Source organism: Cervus canadensis, chromosome 11 (assembly GCF_019320065.1).
Source record: "Cervus canadensis isolate Bull #8, Minnesota chromosome 11, ASM1932006v1, whole genome shotgun sequence".
NCBI lineage: Eukaryota > Metazoa > Chordata > Mammalia > Artiodactyla > Cervidae > Cervus > Cervus canadensis.
The window spans coordinates 15553171-15576186 of NC_057396.1; the positions used below are offsets into that span (position 1 = coordinate 15553171).

At 35.3% G+C, this 23016-nt stretch overlaps 1 protein-coding gene across 3 annotated transcripts in view; it reads left to right on the forward strand.

The window, feature by feature from the left end:
* The window catches only part of ATM (ATM serine/threonine kinase), a 144424-nt gene that overhangs the window by 96045 nt on the left and 25363 nt on the right, over nt 1-23016 (forward strand). For all 3 annotated transcript variants that reach the window (XM_043482936.1, XM_043482939.1, XM_043482937.1), the window contains 16 exons: nt 1535-1623; nt 1723-1825; nt 2405-2553; nt 3900-4004; nt 5306-5425; nt 8244-8478; nt 8945-9112; nt 10895-11008; nt 11558-11775; nt 12230-12437; nt 13376-13489; nt 13854-14012; nt 14470-14608; nt 15645-15727; nt 17046-17186; nt 17966-18082. In XM_043482936.1, the coding sequence (XP_043338871.1) occupies nt 1535-1623; nt 1723-1825; nt 2405-2553; nt 3900-4004; nt 5306-5425; nt 8244-8478; nt 8945-9112; nt 10895-11008; nt 11558-11775; nt 12230-12437; nt 13376-13489; nt 13854-14012; nt 14470-14608; nt 15645-15727; nt 17046-17186; nt 17966-18082 (2262 nt within the window). The remainder of the gene's footprint in view (nt 1-1534; nt 1624-1722; nt 1826-2404; nt 2554-3899; nt 4005-5305; nt 5426-8243; nt 8479-8944; nt 9113-10894; nt 11009-11557; nt 11776-12229; nt 12438-13375; nt 13490-13853; nt 14013-14469; nt 14609-15644; nt 15728-17045; nt 17187-17965; nt 18083-23016) is intronic.

Consider the following 23016-nt stretch of genomic DNA (forward strand, 5'->3'; position numbering starts at 1 on the left):
ATTGTATACCACATCTCAGGGCAGATTGCTTCTTCTGTAAATTTTTAAATTTAAAAGTTTAAATTTGACCCATTAAATCTGACTCTTAATTTGACCCATTCTTCCTTTAAAATGAGTTTGGTTGTCTTCAGTTTGCTTACACCTCTGATGTTCTCTTCCCTGCTTTCAGTGTGATTCCTACTTCTTAGACAAAATAGGGGACATCGATAGGAAGTGCCACCATATGACACTGTCAAACATAGAAATCTTCCTACATCTGCTCCCACTGTAATCTTTCCTTTTGTTAAAGCAGAGGAACAGTTCTCCTGCTGTCCTTTTTTCTGTGCTTTGTTTTTCAACTGTCAAGAACTTTATTTTTTTATTGTGCCATGCTTCTTCTCAATATATTCAAACATTTCAGACTCTTCTTATTAAAAACATTCTCCTTCAAACAAACACAAAATCATTTCCCTTTTCCTTATGTTCTCTTTAAGGTGATACCCTTTTTTCTCCCTTCCCATCACAGCCAAACCTTGTGAAGGAATTTCCACTGAATGGCACCTGCTAATGTCACTCATAAACTTGATGTTACTGAGTCTAGCCCTCACCTTTCATTCAACCTCTTCCTTAATGTTTCATCAACAGTTAACACCATCAACTATGCCTTACTTGAAATACGTTCTCTCTGCCTTTTTGATCCTGTTTTCCTGATTTTCTCCTTCCCTATTTTGCTAGTTTATAGTTTTATCCTCTTTTCTGAGTTTTTGGAGTATCTCCAGTGCTCCAGGTACTGTGCTAGCTTCAGGACTAAATGTTCCAACACTTGAGGGCTTGATTTCATCCTTATGAATAGAAACAATTTGATTAGAATAATAAACTTATTACAATATCAGTTTGTGTTTAGAAAATGTTTCCTGGGGCAACTACCATTAAGATAACTAAAGTGCTTGATCAGTTTTCCATGCAGTGTCATTTCTCATTGTTTTCTTTTTCCTTTGTTTCTTTCAGTTTTGTTTTCTGTTTTCATTTTTATTTTACTGAGATTATTTTAAACAGAATCAATTCTTTCCTGAGTAAATTTTATTGCAAAGTTTGAATCATCAAACCAATTCTTTATATCACATTTTGGTAATTATTACATAGTGCAACTTTGAATTTTCTTTCAAAGAAAACCTTACAACCTTTTTTTTTTTACCAAGTTCACTTTTGAAGAGTAAGACTTTACAGAACTTCATTTTCCCATGTACAGTTTTAGCTGTTGACAGGATTGTTTGCTTTTGATTTTATGGGTTTTTTTTTGCATATGTTAGAAGCATCATAGGTTGGGGTTTATATCTTATCTAATTCATTAAATTGTGAGCAATTCTTTTCAAATATTTCATAGTCATTCTGTTGTCTCAGATCAGTTTGTTGTGTTGGTAATCCATAGCTTTAGTATATATTTCAATATCATTATATTTTACCTGCATAACATGTTATATAATTTAAATTTGCTAAATTCATAAACCAATATTTTTTCCCTTCAATTTAAAAAAAAAATTTTTTCTGTTTTTAGGATCTGCTTTTAGAAATCTACAGAAGTATAGGAGAGCCAGATAGTCTTTATGGCTGTGGTGGAGGGAAAATGTTACAACCCCTTACTAGGTAAGTTGCTTTTTCATAGATAATGCTATAGTAATTCTGTTATGAAAGAAGTTACATACATACAGAACTCAAAGGCATTTAAAAACTCTTTTCTTATAGACTACGAACATATGAACATGAAGCAATGTGGGGGAAAGCCCTAGCAACATATGACCTCGAGACAGCAATCTCCTCATCAACTCGTCAGGCAGGAATAATTCAGGTACTTTTTTTTCTGCTTTAGTAAAGCGCTACTTGTGTAGTGCTCAGATTATTTCAGTATATCAGTGGACTATTTACACAGCCAGATAAACTCTAGGGCTAAGACTGAAGGTTATTTTTCTTTCACCGGGATTAAAACTCAGAAGGATACACAGGTAAATTGGACAGATGACTGACCTGAAAGATAGTATAGATTTGTTGGTCATAATCTCCTTAGCTAACAATAGAAGACATTTCTTGAACTGTATACAATGTGCCTGGTTGTGAATTAAGTCCTTTGTATGGAAAATCTCATGTAAATTATTTCTCATAGTTTGCACTAGAGTTTGTCCCAGAGGTTATCATTTCTGTTACTAATATTCCTGGCTAATATTCCTTAACCATTCTTTTATCAAATATCACAGCCCTTTGAGCTCTGTCTTGATGTTTTAGGAGGAACACACAAACAATATTTTGGGATTTTAAGTGATACTGTGAACTACTAAAATTTTGAAAGTTACTTTTTATGTTTGATTGCTGTTTTTTGTTTCTCTAGTATTGTTATTTTTGAACTTTTTTTTTTTTTTAAACTCCTGCTCAGGCCTTGCAGAATTTGGGACTCTGCCATATTCTTTCCATCTATTTAAGAGGATTAGATCATGAAAATAAAGAGTGGTGTGCTGAACTACAGGAACTTCATTACCAAGTAGCATGGAGAAATATGCAGTGGGACCACTGCATTTCTGTCAAGTAAGAAGAATTTAGACATTTAAAATTGCCGTTTCTCTAGTTATGAACAATGAACTGTTTTTATAGTGGGAGTTGGGTTTTTATGTTTTGTGGATACTGTCAAGCTAAACGCTTGAATAGCATAGCAGTAAGCAGTTACTGTACATAGGCTTGAATTTCATTCTCTTCTCTTTCCACCTCTACCCTCATGATATTTTTGAAGAGAAATATAGACATTATTTTCTCATGAGAATCTTCTCACATATTGTTTACAGATCCAAAGAGAAAGTCAGGCATTTCCCTTCCCACTACCTGCTGCAAACATTTTATTTATTCAGCTGGCACTTTTATTGGCTGGATGGTACACAAAAGACTGTTTATTTGTGAAATAATTTATATAAAAAACTGCTAAATCAATAGCATAGGAAGATGATGACATTCGCCCACATGTAAGGTCCCCATGTGTTCTGCTAATAAAAGATTGTGTATTTATGTAAAAGTCTTTTGATGATATAAACCAAAGAATAATTAAATCACATTAATTATATGTTTAATCACTTTCATAGAAAAAAAATTTCATTAATTAGAACGTCTTTCAAATTTAGAACTGTTACATTGCTGTAAAATCAGAGGTATGCATTCATATTTTAGAAACAGTTTACTCTGTGAGCCGATTCCTACTTGCCTCTGAATCTCCGTATGCTGTTTTTCTCCTTGCATACTATATTTCAGCACATAGTCTTCTTTTTTTTTTTTTTTCCCATTAGGCCAGACTGTTTGTAACTAAAAGCCTTAAATATATATCCTCTTTTTTCTTCTCTTACCATGAAGGTGGCTACTTGTCAGACTGTAATTTAATAATGTGACATATTCAGAGAGATCTTTTCTGACCTTCCATTCTAAAGTACCCACTCAGTCATTTGTTTTGTTACCCTGTTTTACTTTTCTACATGTCCTTTGTCCTGGTATTTTTCTTCTTTATTGTCCATCTCCAAACCGGAATGTAAACTCCTTGAGAATGGGGGCCTGATCTGACTTGTTTGCCAATGGATTCACTGCATCTAGAACCTGGTGACTAGTACCTGGCACAAGTAGGTGTTCATCTAATAGATAAATGGGAATATAACATGTTTAGAGCCTGGAAAAAAAAAATCTGAGAAATTTGCTTTTTTTTCTGCTTGAAGAATTGAAAGATCCACAGGATTCTTCATGATTCTTACAAAATTTTCTAGAAATGCATTTTTTTTTAATGGAGATAATTCTAATTGTAGTTTAAAATTTCGCCTCTTGGTGAAGCTGTTTATACACACACCAGGATTCTCTGTTTTTAAATATTTTTTTTCTCTAATTTTTTAATTATTTCACAGCAAAGGAGTGGAAAGAACCAGTTACCATGAGTTGTTGTATAATGCTCTGCAGTCTCTAAGAGACAGAGAATTCTCCACTTTTTATGAAAGTCTCAAACATGCCAGGTATTGTAAAAAGAAAAAGTTATTGTGTTTGAACATTGCTTCTTTCCTGAAAACCTGAAGAATAATTTCAGTGCAAAGACTTGCCCTGGTGAAAGGATGAGAACCTGTAGGTGCGGTCAGGTTGTTTTTTGTCATTCCCTTTTCTCCCTTAAAAAAATCCCTTGTATAATTCATAATTCATACAAATCAGTGTTGAAACTCAGAATTGCAAAAGTGGGAGGAAATATTCAACAGTTAACAATTTCAGAGCTTCTCCACATCTGAGAAATGAGTGCTCAGATGAATTTTATCTTTTGCAAACATGTTTGCATAAGAATTACAAGTGTTCCTGTGTTAACAATTGTTTTCTGTATCTTCATATTTTGAGTGCTTTATATGAAAGAATTCTTTAACATACACTTGTCAGAATATATATATATATATACACACACACACACACACACATACACACACACACATGTATGTGTACACACAAATGTTTATATATATATAAGCATTGTTACCTTTAAATTTTTTGTTTTAAATGTAAGAGCATTCTCATAGGTTAAGTACTTATGTAAGCTTTTTTTTTCTTGTATAATATATTTTTCTTTGCTTATGTGGTTCAAATATATGCTATCTTTAAAAATAGAATTTCCTTTTGGAACCATGATCAATTATTTATACTGAACACTGAAAAGTCTTACTGTTTCCCATCCCTTGGTTCTCTTCCTGGACAGATGTACTGAGAATTTTAATCTTGTCTCTAGTGGCTGTATGTCATTTACCTCTCTTAGCATTTAATGTTCTTTTTGTAAGATGGTGATTAATGGTTAGTACTTAAAGGCTTGGTCTGAGGCACAAATGAGATAATACACAAAAAAGAGCTTAACTATAACAGGCTAAATGAATGTAACACGTTTTTTGGTTAACAGTAGTTGTGACCTAATAAATCCTGTATTTTTTTTTACAGAAGTAATGCTTACTACCATTTAAGTGCTTATCATGTGGTGGCTACTTTGTTAGACTTTTTCTGTATGTGTTCTCTAACCTTCAAAATAATTGTGGAAGTGAAGAAAAACTTTGTTTCAGAGGAATCCAGTAATGTGCCCAAAGTTATACAGTCATTACTGGCAAAACTGGGATTTAGATCTCAGTCCATACAGTTCCAAGGCTTACTTTGTTTCCAGTACCTTATGCTGGTGCTTCTGAATATTGCTATTATTAAATCAACACAGAGGTCTATAATGAGAACTCAACTTTTATCTTCTGTAAAAAAATTTTATCTTAGTTTTCAAGTGTCTTGTCTTTTCTGCTACTAGAGTTAAAGAAGTGGAAGAGTTGTGTAAGGGCAGTCTTGAGTCTGTGTATTCCCTCTACCCTACACTTAGCAGATTGCAGGCCATTGGAGAGCTTGAAAACATTGGAGAACTTTTCTCAAGGTATGTGATTCAAGTGACTCTGTATCCCAAAGCACAACCTGTTACCAAAGTGAATTTTTTTTTTCCCAAAGGGAATTTAAAAAATAAAAACTATATAGAAACCAGCCATAGGTTCCTTTCTTTTTATCACAGTGTAAGTAAGTTGACCTAATGAACTGTGACCTTGTTAAAATAAACATTTTCAAAAATACTCACTGTAAAAATTCAAGTTTTTAAATTTAACTTTGTGTTTTTCTCTTTACAACTTTCCCCTGTTCCACCCTAGATGAAATTATTTCCTCATGTTTTTTATCACAGCATATTATATATACTCCACTGTTGGTTAGTACTGCATTGCATTAGTGTTACTTTATGTATACTCTGCCATGCTGCACTAGACGATCCCTAAAAGTGGGACTTCTTTCTTCTTGTATCCCTAGTGCTATTTCCTGGTGACCAATTCTTAGTCAACAGTCCATGTTAATGAATATGGAGTGTTTAGGGGAGATTGCCCCTTATAATGGTGGAAAGGAAGTCATCTCACTTTGCAATATTTCTGGACCTTTCTCTGCTAGGGAATTTTAAGGAAGAAAAATTTGACAAATTGGTAACAAATACCTATGTTCTAGGATAGCAGTTCACAAAATGTAGTGTAGAGATCCTGCAGGCCCTAAGATCCATTCAGGGGTTCACGAAATTAAAACTATTGTTAAAATTATAGCAAAATCTTTTTTTTTTTTTTTTTTGCTTTCATTCTTTCATGAGGTATAGTGATGTTTTGGTGAGGTATCAGAGAATAGCTACAATTATTTGAAAAGACTGTTACCATATTCCTGCCTTTCCTGTATCTGTATGAGGCTAGATTTTCTTCACATTCTCCAACCAAACATCATAGCACAGCAAACTAAATGCAGAATCTGAGATGAGAATTCAAGTGTCTCCATTAAGCCAGACATCAAAGAGATTCATAGCAATGTGAAATAGTGCTCTTCTCACTAAATTTTGTGTGATATATAGTTGATTTATTATTATTTTCAAACAAATTTTAATACATGTTAGATTTTTCTCAGTTTTAGTTTCTAATAAGGTAAATATTAATAGTGAAAATGTTTAGTCACTCAGCTGTGTCTGACTCTTTGTGACCCCTTGGTCTGTAGCCTGCCAGACTCCTCTGTCCATGGAATTCTCCAGGCAAGAGTTCTGGAGTGGGTATCCATTCCCTTCCCCAGAGAATCTTTATAACGCAGGGATCGAACCCAGGTCTCCTGCATTGCAGGCAGATTCTTTACCATCTGAGCCACTATGGAAGCCCAAAATTAATAAATATAATCCTACAAATGAAAGCTCTTTAGGAGTCTACCGTAATTTGTAAGAGTGTAAAGCAGGGGTTCCCAAACCCCGGGCTATGGCTTGTTAGGAACCAGGCTGCACAGCAGGAGGTAAGCCGGCAGGCAAGCAAGTGAAGCTTCATCTGTATTTACAACCTTTCCCCAAGGTTCGCAGGCAGCAGCCTTAGATTCTCATAGGAGCACGGACCCTACTGAACTGCACATGCAAGATATTTAGGTTGTGAGCTCTTATGAGAATCAACCCAAAAACATCCACCCCACCAGCTCCCCAGTTTGTGGGAAAATTATCTTCCACAAAACCCATCCCTGGTACCAAAAAGGGGACCTCTGGTATAAAGGATTTCCTGAGATTTGAAAATTTGAGACCTGCTGCTCTTAAGAGCATTTTGGGAGGAATTAAAGTTTTGGTTCCTGTGAATTGTGTTACTGTTTCCTTCTTTAGCAAGCAACTAAAAGAACTTTCACTTCATAGTCATCACCTTAAGGTCATCTTCTTAGTTTCCCTGCTTCATTCGTCTTGATTTCTCCCCATATAGTACACCTGAAGGGTTGGACAGTATTGCTTAATTTGAACATCTGGGAAACACTCAGCTCGTATGAGCTAATTGTGCGAGACGTATCTTCTCTTCCTTTGATAAATAATATTGGTATGTGAAACCTTTGCCAGATGCCAACATTTCCTTCACTGGATTGTGCGTTCTTTAACAGCTACAGTTTTGCAGAGTCATGCCCTGTGCCTGATGGGTACGGTAGATAATGAGTTTATTTCATTTCCTTGCTGACTGTCCTCTTTGAAGGATCATTGAAATTGGACTAGAGGTGTGGATGTTCTGAATGAGAGGCCGGAGAAATGTGTTCTTATTTCAGAAGAATATTAATTTAGAAGTGCTGCTTTTTGTGAGGTTGAAGAGTATTTTTAAGAATATCTTGAAAGTAGCATCTATAAAAATATTGAATCACTCTCCTGTATACCTGAAACTACTATAATATTGTAAATCAATTATACTTCAATTTTAAAAAAAGAAAGAAAATTTTAAAATGTTCATCATCTGTTGGGTTCTCTGCTGAACTGACCCTCAGAGATCTGACCATATTGTAGGTTCCTAAACTTTGATCCTTATTTTGGTGACTTCCCTGGTGGCTCAGATGGTAAAGCGTCTGCCTACAACGCAGAAGACCGGGGTTCAATCCCTGGGTTGGGAAGATCTCCTGGAGAAGGAAATGGCAACCCACTCCAGTACTCTTGCCTGGAAAATCCCATGGACAGGATCCTGGCAGGCTACAGTCCATGGGGTTGCAAAGAGTTGGACACGACTGAGTGACTTTACTTCACTAAACTTTGATCCTTATTTTGGTTTATTTTAGAAGTTCCAGTCATCTTGCTGCAAAAATTCCTTTAGTGTTTATTAAATCTTAAGTTTTAGAACCTGCATAATAGCACCTTTTTCTTCATTTCTGTTGCTAATGAAACCCTGTGGTTTGGCTTTCAGATCAGTAACAGATAGGCAGCCCTCTGAAGTGTACATGAAGTGGTGGAAACATTCCCAGCTTCTCAAAGACAGTGATTTTAGTTTTCAGGAGCCTATAATGGCTCTACGCACAGTCATTTTGGAGATCTTGATGGAAAAAGAAATGGAAAACTCCCAAAGAGAGTGTTTTAAGGACATTCTCACCAAGCATCTTGTAGAACTCTCTGTATTAGCCCGAACTTTCAAGAACACTCAGGTAATCAGATTTAAAACTAAGTCATCTCACTCGTTGACCTTGCCTTTTTATTACCTAGAAAATAGAAAGCATAAGTAAAAAGAAATGTCATTGAGAGACACATTGCTATTATAACATTGTATAGCATAGTTCTTTAAGATTTTCCCTTTTGGAATTAGACCTGAATTTGAGTCTTGGACAAGTCTTTCTCTAACCCTCAATTTCCTGGTTAAATAATGAGAAGCTACCTAACTTACTATATGTGTAACATTTCAGTGGTTGTATATACTGTGTATAAACACACACATAATTATATATGTCTTTATATGAAGAAAAACAGATAGGCAGATACGGGGGCTGGGGAAGGCAGTCAGAAATGCACTGAAGATAATCTTAAAAATTGTCAAATCTTTAGTGAATGGTGGTGACTGCTTTTATTAGTAGTAGTAGTTATAGTAAAAATATTTGTTTGTTATTTTCATTTCAGCTCCCTGAAAGGGCAATATTTCAAATTAAACAGTATAATTCAGCTAGTAGTGGAGTCTCTGAGTGGCAACTGGAGGAAGCACAAGTATTCTGGGCAAAAAAGGAACAGAGTCTTGCCCTGAGTATTCTCAAGCAAATGATCAAGAAGCTGGATGCCAGTTGTACAGAGGTTCACTTTTTTTCTATTGGTTGAATTAGTATTTACTGTAATAAGAAAGATTACTGTGCTTTATAATATTTTAAATAAATTTTAATATAATTACTAATTTTATTAAAGCTTTGAAATTACTGATCAATGAACAAGAAATTGTAAAATGGAGTCTTGAAAATTAGTATTTGTAAAAGTTTAGACAGTGTTCATTTTTCCTTTTTACAACATTTCCATCAGTGCATCTCATCATAGATTAATTTATCCCAATGATAAGCCTTATTTTTTTTTAAACTTTCTACAGTATTCAAGGAGGGTGTGTGGGAAACAAAGATGAAATAGCTACTATAGATTTGAAATGACAAAAAAATGCAAGAGGAAATGCATAAGAGAATAAAACTTTTTTTTAAAAGGCAAGTTGAAATAATTGGGTTGTCAATCCAAAGACCCTGAAAACATCACATCTGATATTTTATCTACCATTACCTTTAATGTACATATATATTTTATATTAGTTATTATAAACTTGATTGCTTCTTCAACTCTGTATCCAGCATAAGATGGACAAATTTAGCAGCATTTGTAGGAATCATGAAGTATTTTAAAGATTTGGACTCAATGATGTCCCTCTGACATACACCTACTAGGTGAATATCAACATTTTGTACTTTTGGATAATGGAAACTTGTATAACATCATCCGTTATTAGAGAATTTATCATTATACCAAGCCCTGGGAGCTCACATGGTATGATTGTTTAAATATTGTTTAACAGTATGGCCCCTGAAAACGAAGATCATGGCATCCAGTCCCATCACTTGATGGCAAATAGATGTGGAAACAGTGGCTGACTTTGTTTTTGGGGGCTCCAAAATCACTGCAGATGGTGATTGCAGCTATGAAATTAAAAGATGCTTACTCCTTGGAAGGAAAGTTATAACCAACCTAGACAGCATATTAAAAAGCAGAGACGTTAGTTTGCCAACAAAGGTCCATCTAGTCAAGGCTATGGTTTTTCCAGTAGTCATGTATGGATGTGAGAGTTGGACTATAAAGAAAGCTGAGTGCCAAAGAATTGATGCTTTTGAACTGTGGTGTTGGAGAAGACTCTTAAGAGTCCCTTGGACTGCAAGGAGATCCAACCAGTCCATCCTAAAGATCAGTCCTGGGTATTCATTGGAAGGACTGATGTTGAAGCTGAAACTCTTAATACTTTGGCCACCTGATGCAAAGAACTGACTCATTTGAAAAGACCCTGATGCTGGGAAAGATTGAAGGCAGGAGGAGAAGGGGACGACAGAGGATGAGATGACTGGATGGCATCACCAACTCAATGGACAGGACTTTGAGTAAACTCTGGGAGTTGGTGATGGACAGGGAGGCCTAGCGTGCTGCAGTACATGGGGTGGTGAAGAGTTGGACACAACTAAGCAACTGAACTGAACTGATGGACCCTGAAGTTACCTACCCTCTTTGTTCTTCAGTTGTAGTTTTCGAATTAAGGATAATAATTGTTCTTACTTCATAGGATTCTTGTGAGGATTAAATGAATTATTATATTATTATATATAGTAATAATGCCAAGCATATAAAAGTACTCAATAAATGTGAGTTGTTTCAATAATAGTAATAGTAGTAGAGAATGATTATTTTATAAAGGTAAATATTTGGAATTATTAAAATAGTTGTAAGGTGAAAGAAAATGAGGAAAGACATTTTTAATCTGTTTTTTTCCTACATAGAAGATATTTTTGTACAGTCATGATAATGAATTACATTTTAAGACTTTGCTTTCCTTTACAGAATGATCCCAACTTAAAACTTATATACACAGAATGTCTAAGGGTTTGTGGCACCTGGTTAGCAGAAACTTGCTTAGAAAATCCTGCAGTCATCATGCAGACCTATCTAGAAAAGGTAAGATTTTTGAGGAACCCTAATAGAGTTGCTTAGCATGAGTACATTTGACTTTTCATTGAAGTGAAGTGAAGTGAAAGTTGCTCAGTGGTGTCCAAGTCTTTACAACTCCATGGATTTTAGCCCACCAGGCTCCTCTGTCTATGGGATTCTCCAGGCAAGAATACTGGAGTGGGTTGTCATGCCCTCCACCAGGGGATCTTCCCAACCCAGTGCTTCTACCACCTTTGAGCTTCCTGTTTCTCCCTCTTATTCATATAGTTTAATTTTAAAAATAGATACTTCACTAATAAATGAACATGAAAAGCCTAATATGTTTTTTTAGTTTTATAGAACTTTTTGTTTTTGTACCATTCTTTACACATATTAGCTATTTCAGTTGTTTCTGCTCTGTCAAAATTGTTTTGAAAACTCAAAGAAATACTGTATTTTGTATAATTTAGTTTATATCCGAAAGTTAAACTTTATCGTGGATATTTCTTTGATCTGAGTAATTCTTTAGATGCATTTAGTATCTGTAAATATAAATGGATTGTTTTTTTCTTGAAGGCTGTGGAAGTTGCTGGAAATTATGATGGAGAAAGCAATGATGGGCTCAGAAATGGAAAAATGAAGGCATTTCTTTCATTAGCACGGTTCTCAGATACTCAGTACCAAAGAATTGAAAACTACATGAAATCATCAGAATTTGAAAACAAGCAGGCTCTCCTGAAAAGAGCCAAAGAGGAAGTTGGCCTACTTAGGGAACATAAAATCCAGACCAACAGGTAACTGGGGGTCTACAAGTAACAAGATATACAGTGTTTATACAGGTATACAGAACCAGATAGAAATTCATGCTGTGGCTCTATACTAATTGTGGAATATACTGGTGTTAACTTTTTGTTTTGCTTTTTAAGTTTGTTTGTTGGTATCATAGTTGAAAAAGATATGTGTTGAAATTAGAGAGGAGTTACTTAGTTTGATGTAATTAAATCCTTTATTCAAACCTGCTCTTGGTGTATATATTTTAGTGTAAGTAGAAAATAAAGTTAATGAAATACCTTGGATAGAGTCCACTTTGGTTGCCTAAAGTAGCTTTTGAATTGCAGAAAGTTAAAGACAAAATTAAGTTTGTTCTGTTTATAATTCTTAGAATTTTTTATGTTTTATGTCTTATTTGATTTTGTAGTTCTATAAAATTTAATGCTTTTGTGTTTTATTTTAATTATCCAATGTAAGGTACACAGTAAAGGTTCAGCGAGAGCTGGAGTTGGATGAATGTGCACTCCGTGCATTGAAAGAGGATCGTAAACGTTTCTTATGTAAAGCAGTTGAAAATTACATCAATTGCTTATTAAGTGGTGAAGGGCATGATATGTGGATATTTCGTCTTTGTTCTCTCTGGCTTGAAAATTCTGGAGTTTCTGAAGTCAATGGCATGATGAAGGCAAGTTTTCTTTTTCAACCTAGTATTCTAGCCTGTGCTTTAAAAGTTAAGCCATTAACCCCTCAAATGTCATGCATTTTGTATACTTTGTATCCTTGGCAGTTGGTTTAGGGCTCTACACATAGGTACTTAACTAACTCTAATGATGTGGGTTTATGTGGATATGAGAGAATTTAGGGCAGTCTTTTCCCATAGCATTGCAATTACCATCAGAAAGTACCCAGAATGCTAGATTGGGAGATTTGGAAAGCAGTTAAAGATGATGTGATCACAGGTGGTGTTTTTTTTTTTCCCCTGCTTTATTATTTTCTGGGTTTTTTTTTTTTTTTACAATAAGTTATTTTTATAAATGGAAAAAAAAAACATTTTAAGAAAACATTAAGGCAGTAGAATTTTATAAATTTTTATTTAAAAATCTTGGATTTTATTAATGACACCTAAATATGTCCTGTCATCCCCTGTCATTTATTAATGATACTTAAATGACACCTAAAGTTATGTTGTCAATCAGTTTGAAGCTTAAAAGTAAAATAGTTCTTCGGGCTGAAGAGAATGTTAATATTCATAATAGATACAACAAATTTCTGCTACTAGTGTACATTAAATCCTGTTTCTTTAACAAAGTAGGGGAAAATAGTTATTCCACTTTATTCACACTGACTTCTCAGGAGTCAAGATTACAATAGTCCTTAGATCAATATTTGTCCTCCTTGGATTCACTGGAATATAAGCAGTACCAACTATTCCACTTCTGAATGCAATCTGATACAGGTTCAAACATGATTTACCAGTGAGTTAATCTAGACTTTAAGATAAATGATAAGGAAAAAATGTGTCTGCTTGATGATTGCAGTAGTAGAGGAGCATTTTGTATTTGTTTAGCTGTGAGGGCTAGTTGAAATGCATTGCTTTTTAATTTTGTGTTTTTTTAATGGCAGAGAGATGGAATGAAGATTCCATCATACAAATTTTTGCCTCTTATGTACCAATTGGCTGCTAGAATGGGGACCAAGATGATGGGAGGCCTAGGATTTCATGAAGTCCTCAATAATGTAAGTAAACATGAAAATCAAACCACAATAGCTTTTCTTTTATATTATTGTATATTACTGTTCCACTCTAGAAAGTGGCAACACAAAAAAGTTTAGTCGGTCATATTTATTGTGTTACATAAGGGCAAGAATATTCTCTTTGTCTCCTTTCATACTCCACTTGTTACTCACTTTCTCTTTCTTTTTCCTCATATACTTCTCTCTCCCATACATACCCACACCACCACTCCCACCCCACACACAGTCCACCCACTGCAGCATCTAGCACAGGAAAACATATCCTAATGTTAAGCAAAATTTAAAAGGTTTTGGGTTTTTAATTTTTTTCTTTCCATAAAATTAACAGTTCTTAATTTTCTGACAGCTCATCTCTAGAATTTCAATGGATCATCCTCATCACACTTTGTTTATTATATTGGCCTTAGCAAATGCAAACAAAGATGAATTTTTGACCAAACCAGAGGCAGCCAGAAGGAGTAGAATAACTAAAAATGCACCTAAGCAAAGCTCTCAGCTTGATGAGGTATTTGGATTGAACATGCATACCTTTTTGAATTGTGATATTCATTTTTTCCCAAAATATTCCTTTCTTAAGTCTCAGGAATTCAAAGAGTATGTATTGTTGACAATATTCAATTTGTAAATCCTTTGTTGTTATGATGCTACCTAAAATTGGTTCAAAATTCCTGAATATTTCTCAAAGCATGAGAGATACCAAAGGTATTTTACCGTTTTTTCTCAGAGTAATGAGCAAAGAAAAAACAGGTTCTACAAGGCACCCAAGTCATTTACTCTTGAGATTATTATACCTTTGATACATTTCATTCATAATATAGAGACTGCTTTGTCTCTGAGGGATTATAGTCCTTCCATTGTCTAGATGTGTGCATAAATTCCATTTTTTTGTTTTTATAACTCTAACAAGTTTTAATGTTGCATGTTTGCTTTTGTAATAATTTTTGTTTGTATTTTATTAATAGGATCGAACCGAGGCTGCTAACAAAATAATACGTACTATCCGAAGTAGGAGACCTCAGATGGTCAGAAGTGTTGAGGCACTTTGTGATGCTTATATTATACTAGCAAATTTAGATGTCACTCAGTGGAGGACTCAGAGAAGTATGCAATTTGAAAGAATGAATGTTGCATTCTTGCTATGTTGATCTCTGTTGTTGTTTTTAGGTGCTAAGTCATGTCTGACTCTTTTGTGACCCCATGGCCTATAGCCCACCAGGCTCTTCTGTCCATGAGATTTCCCATTTTCCCAGGCAAGAATACTGGAGTGGGTTGCCATTTCCTTTTCCAGGAGATCTTCACAACCCAGGGATTGAACCTGTGTCTCCTGCATTGCAGGCAGATTCTTTACCATTGAGCCACCAGGGACACCCACTTATTCTCTGTAGGGATATTTTAATTACAGAGCAGAATATAAATCTGCTCAACTCACACACATTAATTATAGATATGAAAATTCTGATGATTACAACTCACACATGATTCAAAACTTAATTTTTATCTAAAAAGCTTCAATATCCCTCCAGTTACTTTTTCACTTAATATCTTGTTATGAAACACTCTAGGACTTAAAAATGAAAAGACCTTATCATTTTCTCCATCACTCTTCTTGCTGTGTCTCTTTAAATAATTATAAGCTGCTATAATATTTGGTTGTGTGTATCTGTCTACCCATACTTTAATAATTATGTTCTTTTTTTCTGTTCAGAATCATATCTTCATATTTAAATTCTTACTATTTTAAAATAAAAATGAGGCTCCTCATAGTGTTCCTCTAAGCAAACAAAGAATACTGTCATGTTGTTTAGTCACATTTAATAGTAATGTGTATAGCATTATCTATGTGCTATTCATACTGTTATATAATTATCTTAAGTTGTCCAACTTGGCACCTCAGGTGGAGTCTGGCCTAATTACCAGTGCCAGGTAACCTGCACATTCATTTGTAAGCCACGTTACCCATTGCTATGCCCTGACCCTGAGCGGCATTGTGTCCCAAGTCTTTGGTCTTCATTTCTAAATCAGAACCACAGGTTAGCCATAGTTTGGGTTTATGGTATCTGCTGAATTCTCCTGCTTTACCTTCAGTACTGTTGCTCAATTTGCAGTTGTCACTGAAACTTCTTTATTTTAAATACAGAAGGCATAAATATTCCAGCAGACCAGCCTATTATCAGACTTAAAAATTTAGAAGATGTTGTTGTCCCTACTATGGAAATTAAGGTAATTTACCATTAACTGTTTTGATTTTTTAATTAAACTAAATTTCTTTTTAGCAAGTTAAACCATTTGAAATAGCCTTTTTTTGTAGGTCAGTATTGGTTAATTATTGGCAATTTCATTTGTTTCAACCAGTAGTTTTTTCTTTATTGGATTCCCTTTGCCCAAGACTTAAAATACTTAAAGATCTCTCCTGCTTTCTTTTCTATTGCCTTCAGTGTTACAGTTGTCATCTTTCTTATGAAAAAGTCTGTAGACTGTTATTGATATTTTCATTGGCCAGAAGAAGGAAATATTTTGTGTGTTTATGCCAATGTTAATTTTTAACTGAGCAAGAAAGTCTCTAATTGTTTTATATTGATTTTTAAAATTCTGTACATGTTAGAATGTAATGACTGTGATGTATTACAATATTAAATAATACAATATGTATTAAGTATTAAATTGACTGTAATATACATGACACTTTCAGCCATGTCCTAATGGTTTTTTATTGCTAGAAGTACGATGTGGGCAGGGATAAATATAATAATAAAGGTTGTTGTTTGGTCACTAAGTCATGTCCATCTCTTTTGTGACCCCATGGACTACAGCACTTCAGGCTCCTGTCCATTAAATTTTCCAGGCAAGAATATTGGAATGGGTTGCCATTTCCTTCTCTAGGGGATCTTCCCAACCCAGGATCTAACCCACGTCTCCTGCATTGGCAGGTGGATTCTTTACAACCAAGCCACCAGGGAAGCCCATAATAAATAAAGATTACAGTTTATAAAATGTTCATTTTAACTGCATTGTAAAATCTCTCCTTTGAGTTTGCAGTTTACTGTTCAATATATATGGTTATTTGACTTGAAATGTAGCTTCATCGTGTGGATTAAACTATCAGCAAAGTTACTTATTTAAATATTTTGTGAAATTGCCAAATTTAGCAATTAAAACCTAGAAAACTCCTCTGCATACTTTTCTAAAATTTACCTTATTGTTTTTGTGAGGAGATGACTTAATTTATACTGATGACTTAACATATACGGATCAATGGTAACTCCTGAACCAGGGTTATTGAATAGTTTTTTCAGCAACACTCATCTAACTTCTTTTATTAGGGTATATTTAAGGAGGTAAATTGTGTTACCTATATTGCTTTTTGAAGCCTCTCCAATGTCAAATCTCCTTTCATTTATAAAGTTACTACTTCTGTTCTTAACCAACAGCACATTGTCATTCATTCCTTTGCTTAGTATTAAAATTGTCATTTAAAATTCATTTTTCTTTAAATGCAAATTGAGTACTAAGGTATTGTCATATTTATATACTTTATTAGGTGGACCCCACAGGAGAATATGGGAATCTGGTGACTATAAAGTCATTTAAAGCAGAATTTCGTTTAGCAGGAGGTTTAAATTTACCAAAAATAATAGATTGTTTGGGCTCTGATGGAAAGGAAAGGAGACAACTTGTCAAGGTGAGACTTTGCTTTTGTGGTGTGGTTCCTCGTGGATTAATGAAAAAATCAGAGAAAAACTAATAGATATTTTCTTCTTATTTTGGCTCTTTGGTTTTGTTCTTAATAATTACAGGTGAGGAAAACAAAGTAGAAATAAATTGTTCTCTAGAAGCAGAATGCTTTTCCTCATGGTTGGTTGAAGTGAAAGAATACTTTTTAAATGTGTAGACATGGTGAGGTTTAACCGTCAGCCTACTTGTTGTGAAAAAAAATTTTTGTTGAATGTTGCTTATTTTCTTGAATAGTTCAAGTTGAAGGCCCGTGCTTCAGTATCCTGGGTCTGACATTGTGCTAAGTGCTATTTTAAATGCACGCGAAAGGGATAGCACTCCTCTCTTACTCTGCTTTTAAGCTCTTTGGGCCTTGCTGGGAAGTAGCAGAGAGATAACAGTGCTCCTCCACCTTGGCGTTTTGCAATGTGCCCTTAAGTGGAGGCATTCCAGTTACTTTAGTTACAGAAGCCGCTGTGATGGGGAGTGGGGAAAGGTACTTCTTTTTTCTAAATTGGTCTACAGTGGTGTAGCTTATTCTAACACTATCCTTTTGTTCGTGTGTTGGTGTGTTACACTCACAAACGAAAGAATAGTATTAGGTCTTAATTACTTAAGAGACTGTTAAGGGGAGCACAGATCCTCTGATTTCCAAGTGCCCTTTGGCTGTCCTCAGATGACTTTGTGTGATTCTATAGTAAAGAAAATGAACTGTGCTTAGTTATTTGTGTTTTGATTATTCTGAAGGGCCGTGATGACCTGAGACAAGATGCCGTCATGCAGCAGGTTTTCCAGATGTGTAATACATTACTGCAGAGAAATACTGAAACCAGGAAGAGGAAATTGACTATTTGCACTTATAAGGTAACTTTTATTTCTGCTGCTTCATAAAGGACGTATGAAAGATGCCATTATTGAGGTAGGGGTCAGCAAATATTTTCCTGAAGGATAACATTTTAGACTTTGTGGGCCACATAGGTCTCTGTTGCATGTTCTTTATTTATTTTTTTCCTTGATAGCCCTTTAAACCTGAAAGACCATTCTTAGCTCACAGGCTATACAAAAATAGTTTGGGACTGGGTTTGGTCCAAAGACCATATATTGCTAAGCTCTGATTTAAACAGTATTTTTCTTTTGTAAAAGTATACATTAATGTTAATTGCAGCAATTTTTTTATTTCAAGAAATCTTGTTCCTGTAATCAGCTGAAGTATTTTCCCTTTATGTTTGACCATTTGGCCTATTTCTGGTATAAAAGTGCTCTTTAGAAGAGAAGTGATGTTAAAAAGAAAATACTGATTCAGTGAAGAATACTTTATATAATGTAGGGTTTTAAAATTTTAAATATGCTAGTTTTTGACTAGGTAATACATTTGCATGGTTCAAAAATCCAATAATAGAAAAAGGTATAAAAAGGGAAGCCTTCTCTCACCCTTTTCCCTTTCCCTGTCAACCTCATGCCCCACCATCTCTTACCCTTGTAAGTACCGTTTTCATTTGTTTCCAGTGTTATATGAATAGAATATATGACTGCTGCCGCTGCTGCTGCTAAGGCGCTTCAGTCGTGTCCGACCACATAGACGGCAGCCCACTGGGCTCCCCGTCCCTGGGATTCTCCAGGCAAGAACACTGGAGTGGGTTGCCATTTCCTTCTCCAGAATATATGACTATAATTCCTTATTTCCCCCCTTTCCTAGAGTAGAGACAACAATATTTTTTTAGCTCAGCAGTATATTATAGAAAGTTTTTGCTTTTTTAACAACTGCTCTGTGCATTAGTACATAATTATCACACAAGTCCTTATCATATAAAATAGACACTTGGGTCACATGGTCCTTTCCTATAGCAAGCGGTGCTGTGCTGCAGTAAATAACATTGGACATATTTCATATATGCACCAGTAAATCTGTGGGGCAGATTTCCTAAAGTTGGATTGATGGGTAACAGTAAATGCACCTGTAATTTGGTAGATATTGTCAGATTACCTTCAATAGAGGGATGTCCCAGTTGCATTTCCTCCAGCAATTTGCGTGAGAAGATAATTCTTAAGTCACATTATTCTATTAATTTAATCATCTTTGACCCTTACATGAATGCTCATCTAGCACATTTGCATTTTTAAAAATTGCAATAAACCTTCATTTTGAAGGACTTGTTTTCTATAGGTGTTCCTTTCTGGTTTCATTCCTGTATGTCCTATTTGCCCTTGATTCTTCTGTCACTGCTGTAACAAGGCTTATTTATTTATTTGTTGTTTCTATTTCTATGAAGATATAAACAAATTAAGATAATTACTGTGGATTAGTAGAGAAGCAGTCTTTCAGAGACACTTAGGATCGTCCCATATCTGTTTCTTAAACCTGCACAATGGTATGTAAACAAGTGTTTATTTTCTCCAGCAAGTTAACCCTACTTAAACTCGAGGTATCCCAACCATCAACTAAGATTAGTTTAAAAATATAATAAAAAAAATACAATAATGTTTATAATGTGAATAAGCTGCTTAGGTGGAGAAGGCAATGGCAACCCACTCCAGTACTCTTGCCTGGAAAATCCCATGGACGGAGGAGCCTGGTAGGCTGCGGTCCATGGGGTCGCTAAGAGTGGGACACAACTGAGCGACTTCACTTTCACTTTTCCCTTTCATGCACTGGAGAAGGAAATGGCAACTCACTCCAGTGTTCTTGCCTGGAGAATCCCAGGGACGGGGGAGCCTGGTGGGCTGCCGTCTACAGGGTCACACAGGGTTGGACACGACTGAAGCGACTTAGCAGCAGCAGCAGCTGCTTAGGATTAATGATAATAAGAAAGATGCAAGACTGAAAAAATTATACAAATGTAACAAGAAAGAAAAAAGGAAAATTAGGATAAGGTAAAAGTACCACATCATAAATGGGAAGACACTGAAAAATGTCAGCTGATTTCAAATTAGCACAGATAATGAAATTCCAGTAAAAATTTTGGAATGTGGAAACATGATGTAAAAGTTTATGTTGAAAAATATATTGGTGAGAATGACTAAAATGTCTTTGATACAAGCAATGCATGAAAGTGGACTCTGTCCAGTCGTATGAAACCAAAGTAGCCTTGACAGATGTTTATATATACATGTGTAAGAAATCAGTATATAGCTTTGACATAAAGTTCCTTAAATGCTATTAACTCTGGGCATGATGGGATAATGGGTAGTACCTGATTTTTAAATATAGTTTGAATTGCCCTCAATGAACATTTTTTAATTATAAAAATAATTGTTAAATTAAAAACACCAAATAACTAGGGGAGCAGGGAAAAAGAAATTAGATCTACCCGCCAAAATTCTGATTGAGTCAGGCTATTGTAACTGAAAACTGAGATTTTTTTTTAGAGCTTCTTAACTGCCTATAGAAATAAAAATATAAAACTCACTTATTAGTTGGATAAAGTTGAAGAGTGGAAAAGCATTTTAAAAAAGCACACTTTTTTCTTATTTTCAAATTTGTGAGAAATTTGTCACATGAAACTTTATTGTTAACTTGATGCTTTCTAGTACTAGTTAACAAAAAGCGAGTTCTCATGAAATGCTAAGAGCAAAAGTTAAAATTAAAGATCTGTGAAATCTGTTCTTTGATGTGTTTTAGATCAGTGCTACTCAAATTTAGCAGGCATTCTAGTCCCTGGAAGGGTCTGTTAAAACACAGATTGCTGAGCCCCTAAAATTTCTAATTCTAGGATGGAGCCTGAGAATATGCATTTCTAGCCAGGTACCAAGTGATGCTGATGCATCTGCAGTTTAGGAACCACACTTTGAGACCCAACAGTCTAGTTAATTTGCCATCTATTGATTTAGCTTCTTTGTAGGACAAAGTTGATGAGCTTTTAACTGTCTCCTCTGATTGCTCAGACGTTTTTAGAGGGCAGATATTCAATAACATGAATGAAAGGGAAGTTTTATGCTCTAAATGCTAGACTTTTAGATAGCAAAGGTGATGACTAAAGAGCTGGGATCCAATATGTTGCAACATATTTGGGCTATAAGTGCTCAGTCACTTCAGTTTTGTCCAACTCTTTGCATCCCTGTGGACTGTAACCCACCAGGCTCCCCTGTCCATGGGGTTTTCTTGGCAAGAATACTGAAGTGGGGTGTCATGCCGTCTTCCAGAGGATCTTCCTGACCCAGGGATCGAACCTACATCTCCTGCATTGTAGGTAGATTCTTTACCACTGAGCCACCAGGGAAGCCCTTGGGCTATAGGGTCACCTGGTTTTCTCAGAAAGCAGCTCAGGCTTCCAAGCAAATAACACAATTTAGCTTCCAGAGTTCATTGCTATAAAGCATGAGACAAGACCTTGAGCTAAAATAATTTGAAGGCAAACCTTGTAACTATTTAAATATCTTATTTTCACAGATAACTGTTTTACTAATTAAATAGTGGAATTATTTAATGTTATATGTTTGAATATTAAAAAATGACCTCTTGGAAGACTGCATGCTCCCAAGGCAGGGGGCACAGGTTTAAGCTCTCTCAGGGAACTGGATCCCACAAACCACAGCTAGGAAATCATCCACATGTCACAGCTAAGAGTTTTAACACGTTGCAACTAAAGATCCTACTTGCCATAATGAAGATCAAAGATCCCATGTGCTGCAGCTAAGACCTGGCACAGCTCGGTAAATTAAAAAATAATAATAATAAAAATTTTAAATGACCCCTAAGTATGAGAGTTTGGATTTGACTTTATTGTTTAGAATTGTACTATTGGGCCAATAGATCTATATTATTTTGAGACTACTCCAAAAATGTGAAAGCTGTGTTGTAGCTTTGTTGCTAGTTGTTCTTGATTTCAGTTAAAGGTTCCTGGAAGTACTATGTGGTATGTAGTGAAGCAGTCTGCCTAGTCTTCTGTGGAGTCATTCCCAATCTGTCATTCAGTCTTCTTGTGATCACTGTGACAAAAGCAGGACTGGAATTGACTGCCTGGAATTAACTCTTGGTACCCAAATGTGGCTCAGTGGTAGGGAATCTGCCTGCCAGTGCAGGAGATGTGGGTTTGATCCTTGAGTCAGGAAGATCCCCTGGAGAAAGAAACGGCAACCCCCCTCCAGTATTCTTGCCTGGGAAATCCCATGGACAGAGGAGCCTGGCAGGCTATAGCCCACAGGGTGGCAAAGAGTCAGACACGACTTAGTGACTGAATGACAACAACAAAGACAACAACCCAAATGTCAACACGCAGCCTCAAAGGAGAGACCTGTATATTGAGGAACACAAGATATCAGAGAGAATCACATGGGGATGAAGGAAGACAAAGTTTGTATTGTTTTTGCTGGCACTGAGACATGGCCCTCCGATAACCAGAATTCGTGTGACTGGGCTAATTTATCTCTACCAAAACTACAGTTTTAGAAAGTATGTTGAACAACTAGCCTAAAATCTTAGATATGAAAGGATTCATTTTTTTAAAATCAGTATCTTATAAACAACATTTAAATGCTGAAAGAAGCTTTGTACTTAATTCTTCATTATGCCTTGTGAAAAACATTGCCATTTGCCTTTTGAAACTTGAGTTCAATGTTTTTTTACGTCAGCCAGCATCACAGTTGAACTCTGAAATGAGGTAGAAAAAAGCCAACCTACTCATTTCTCCATCAGTCTCTTAACAAAAGACAAGGGTTTGATTTTTTTTCCCTCACAACTAGATAGTAATAGAGAGTAATTTTAGAAAAGAGATCTTTGATGGAATATATTAGGAGGTAAGGATGTGATCAAGCATTAGGGCCACAGCTAGCTCAAAGTCAAAGATAAAGCTGGATTTTCT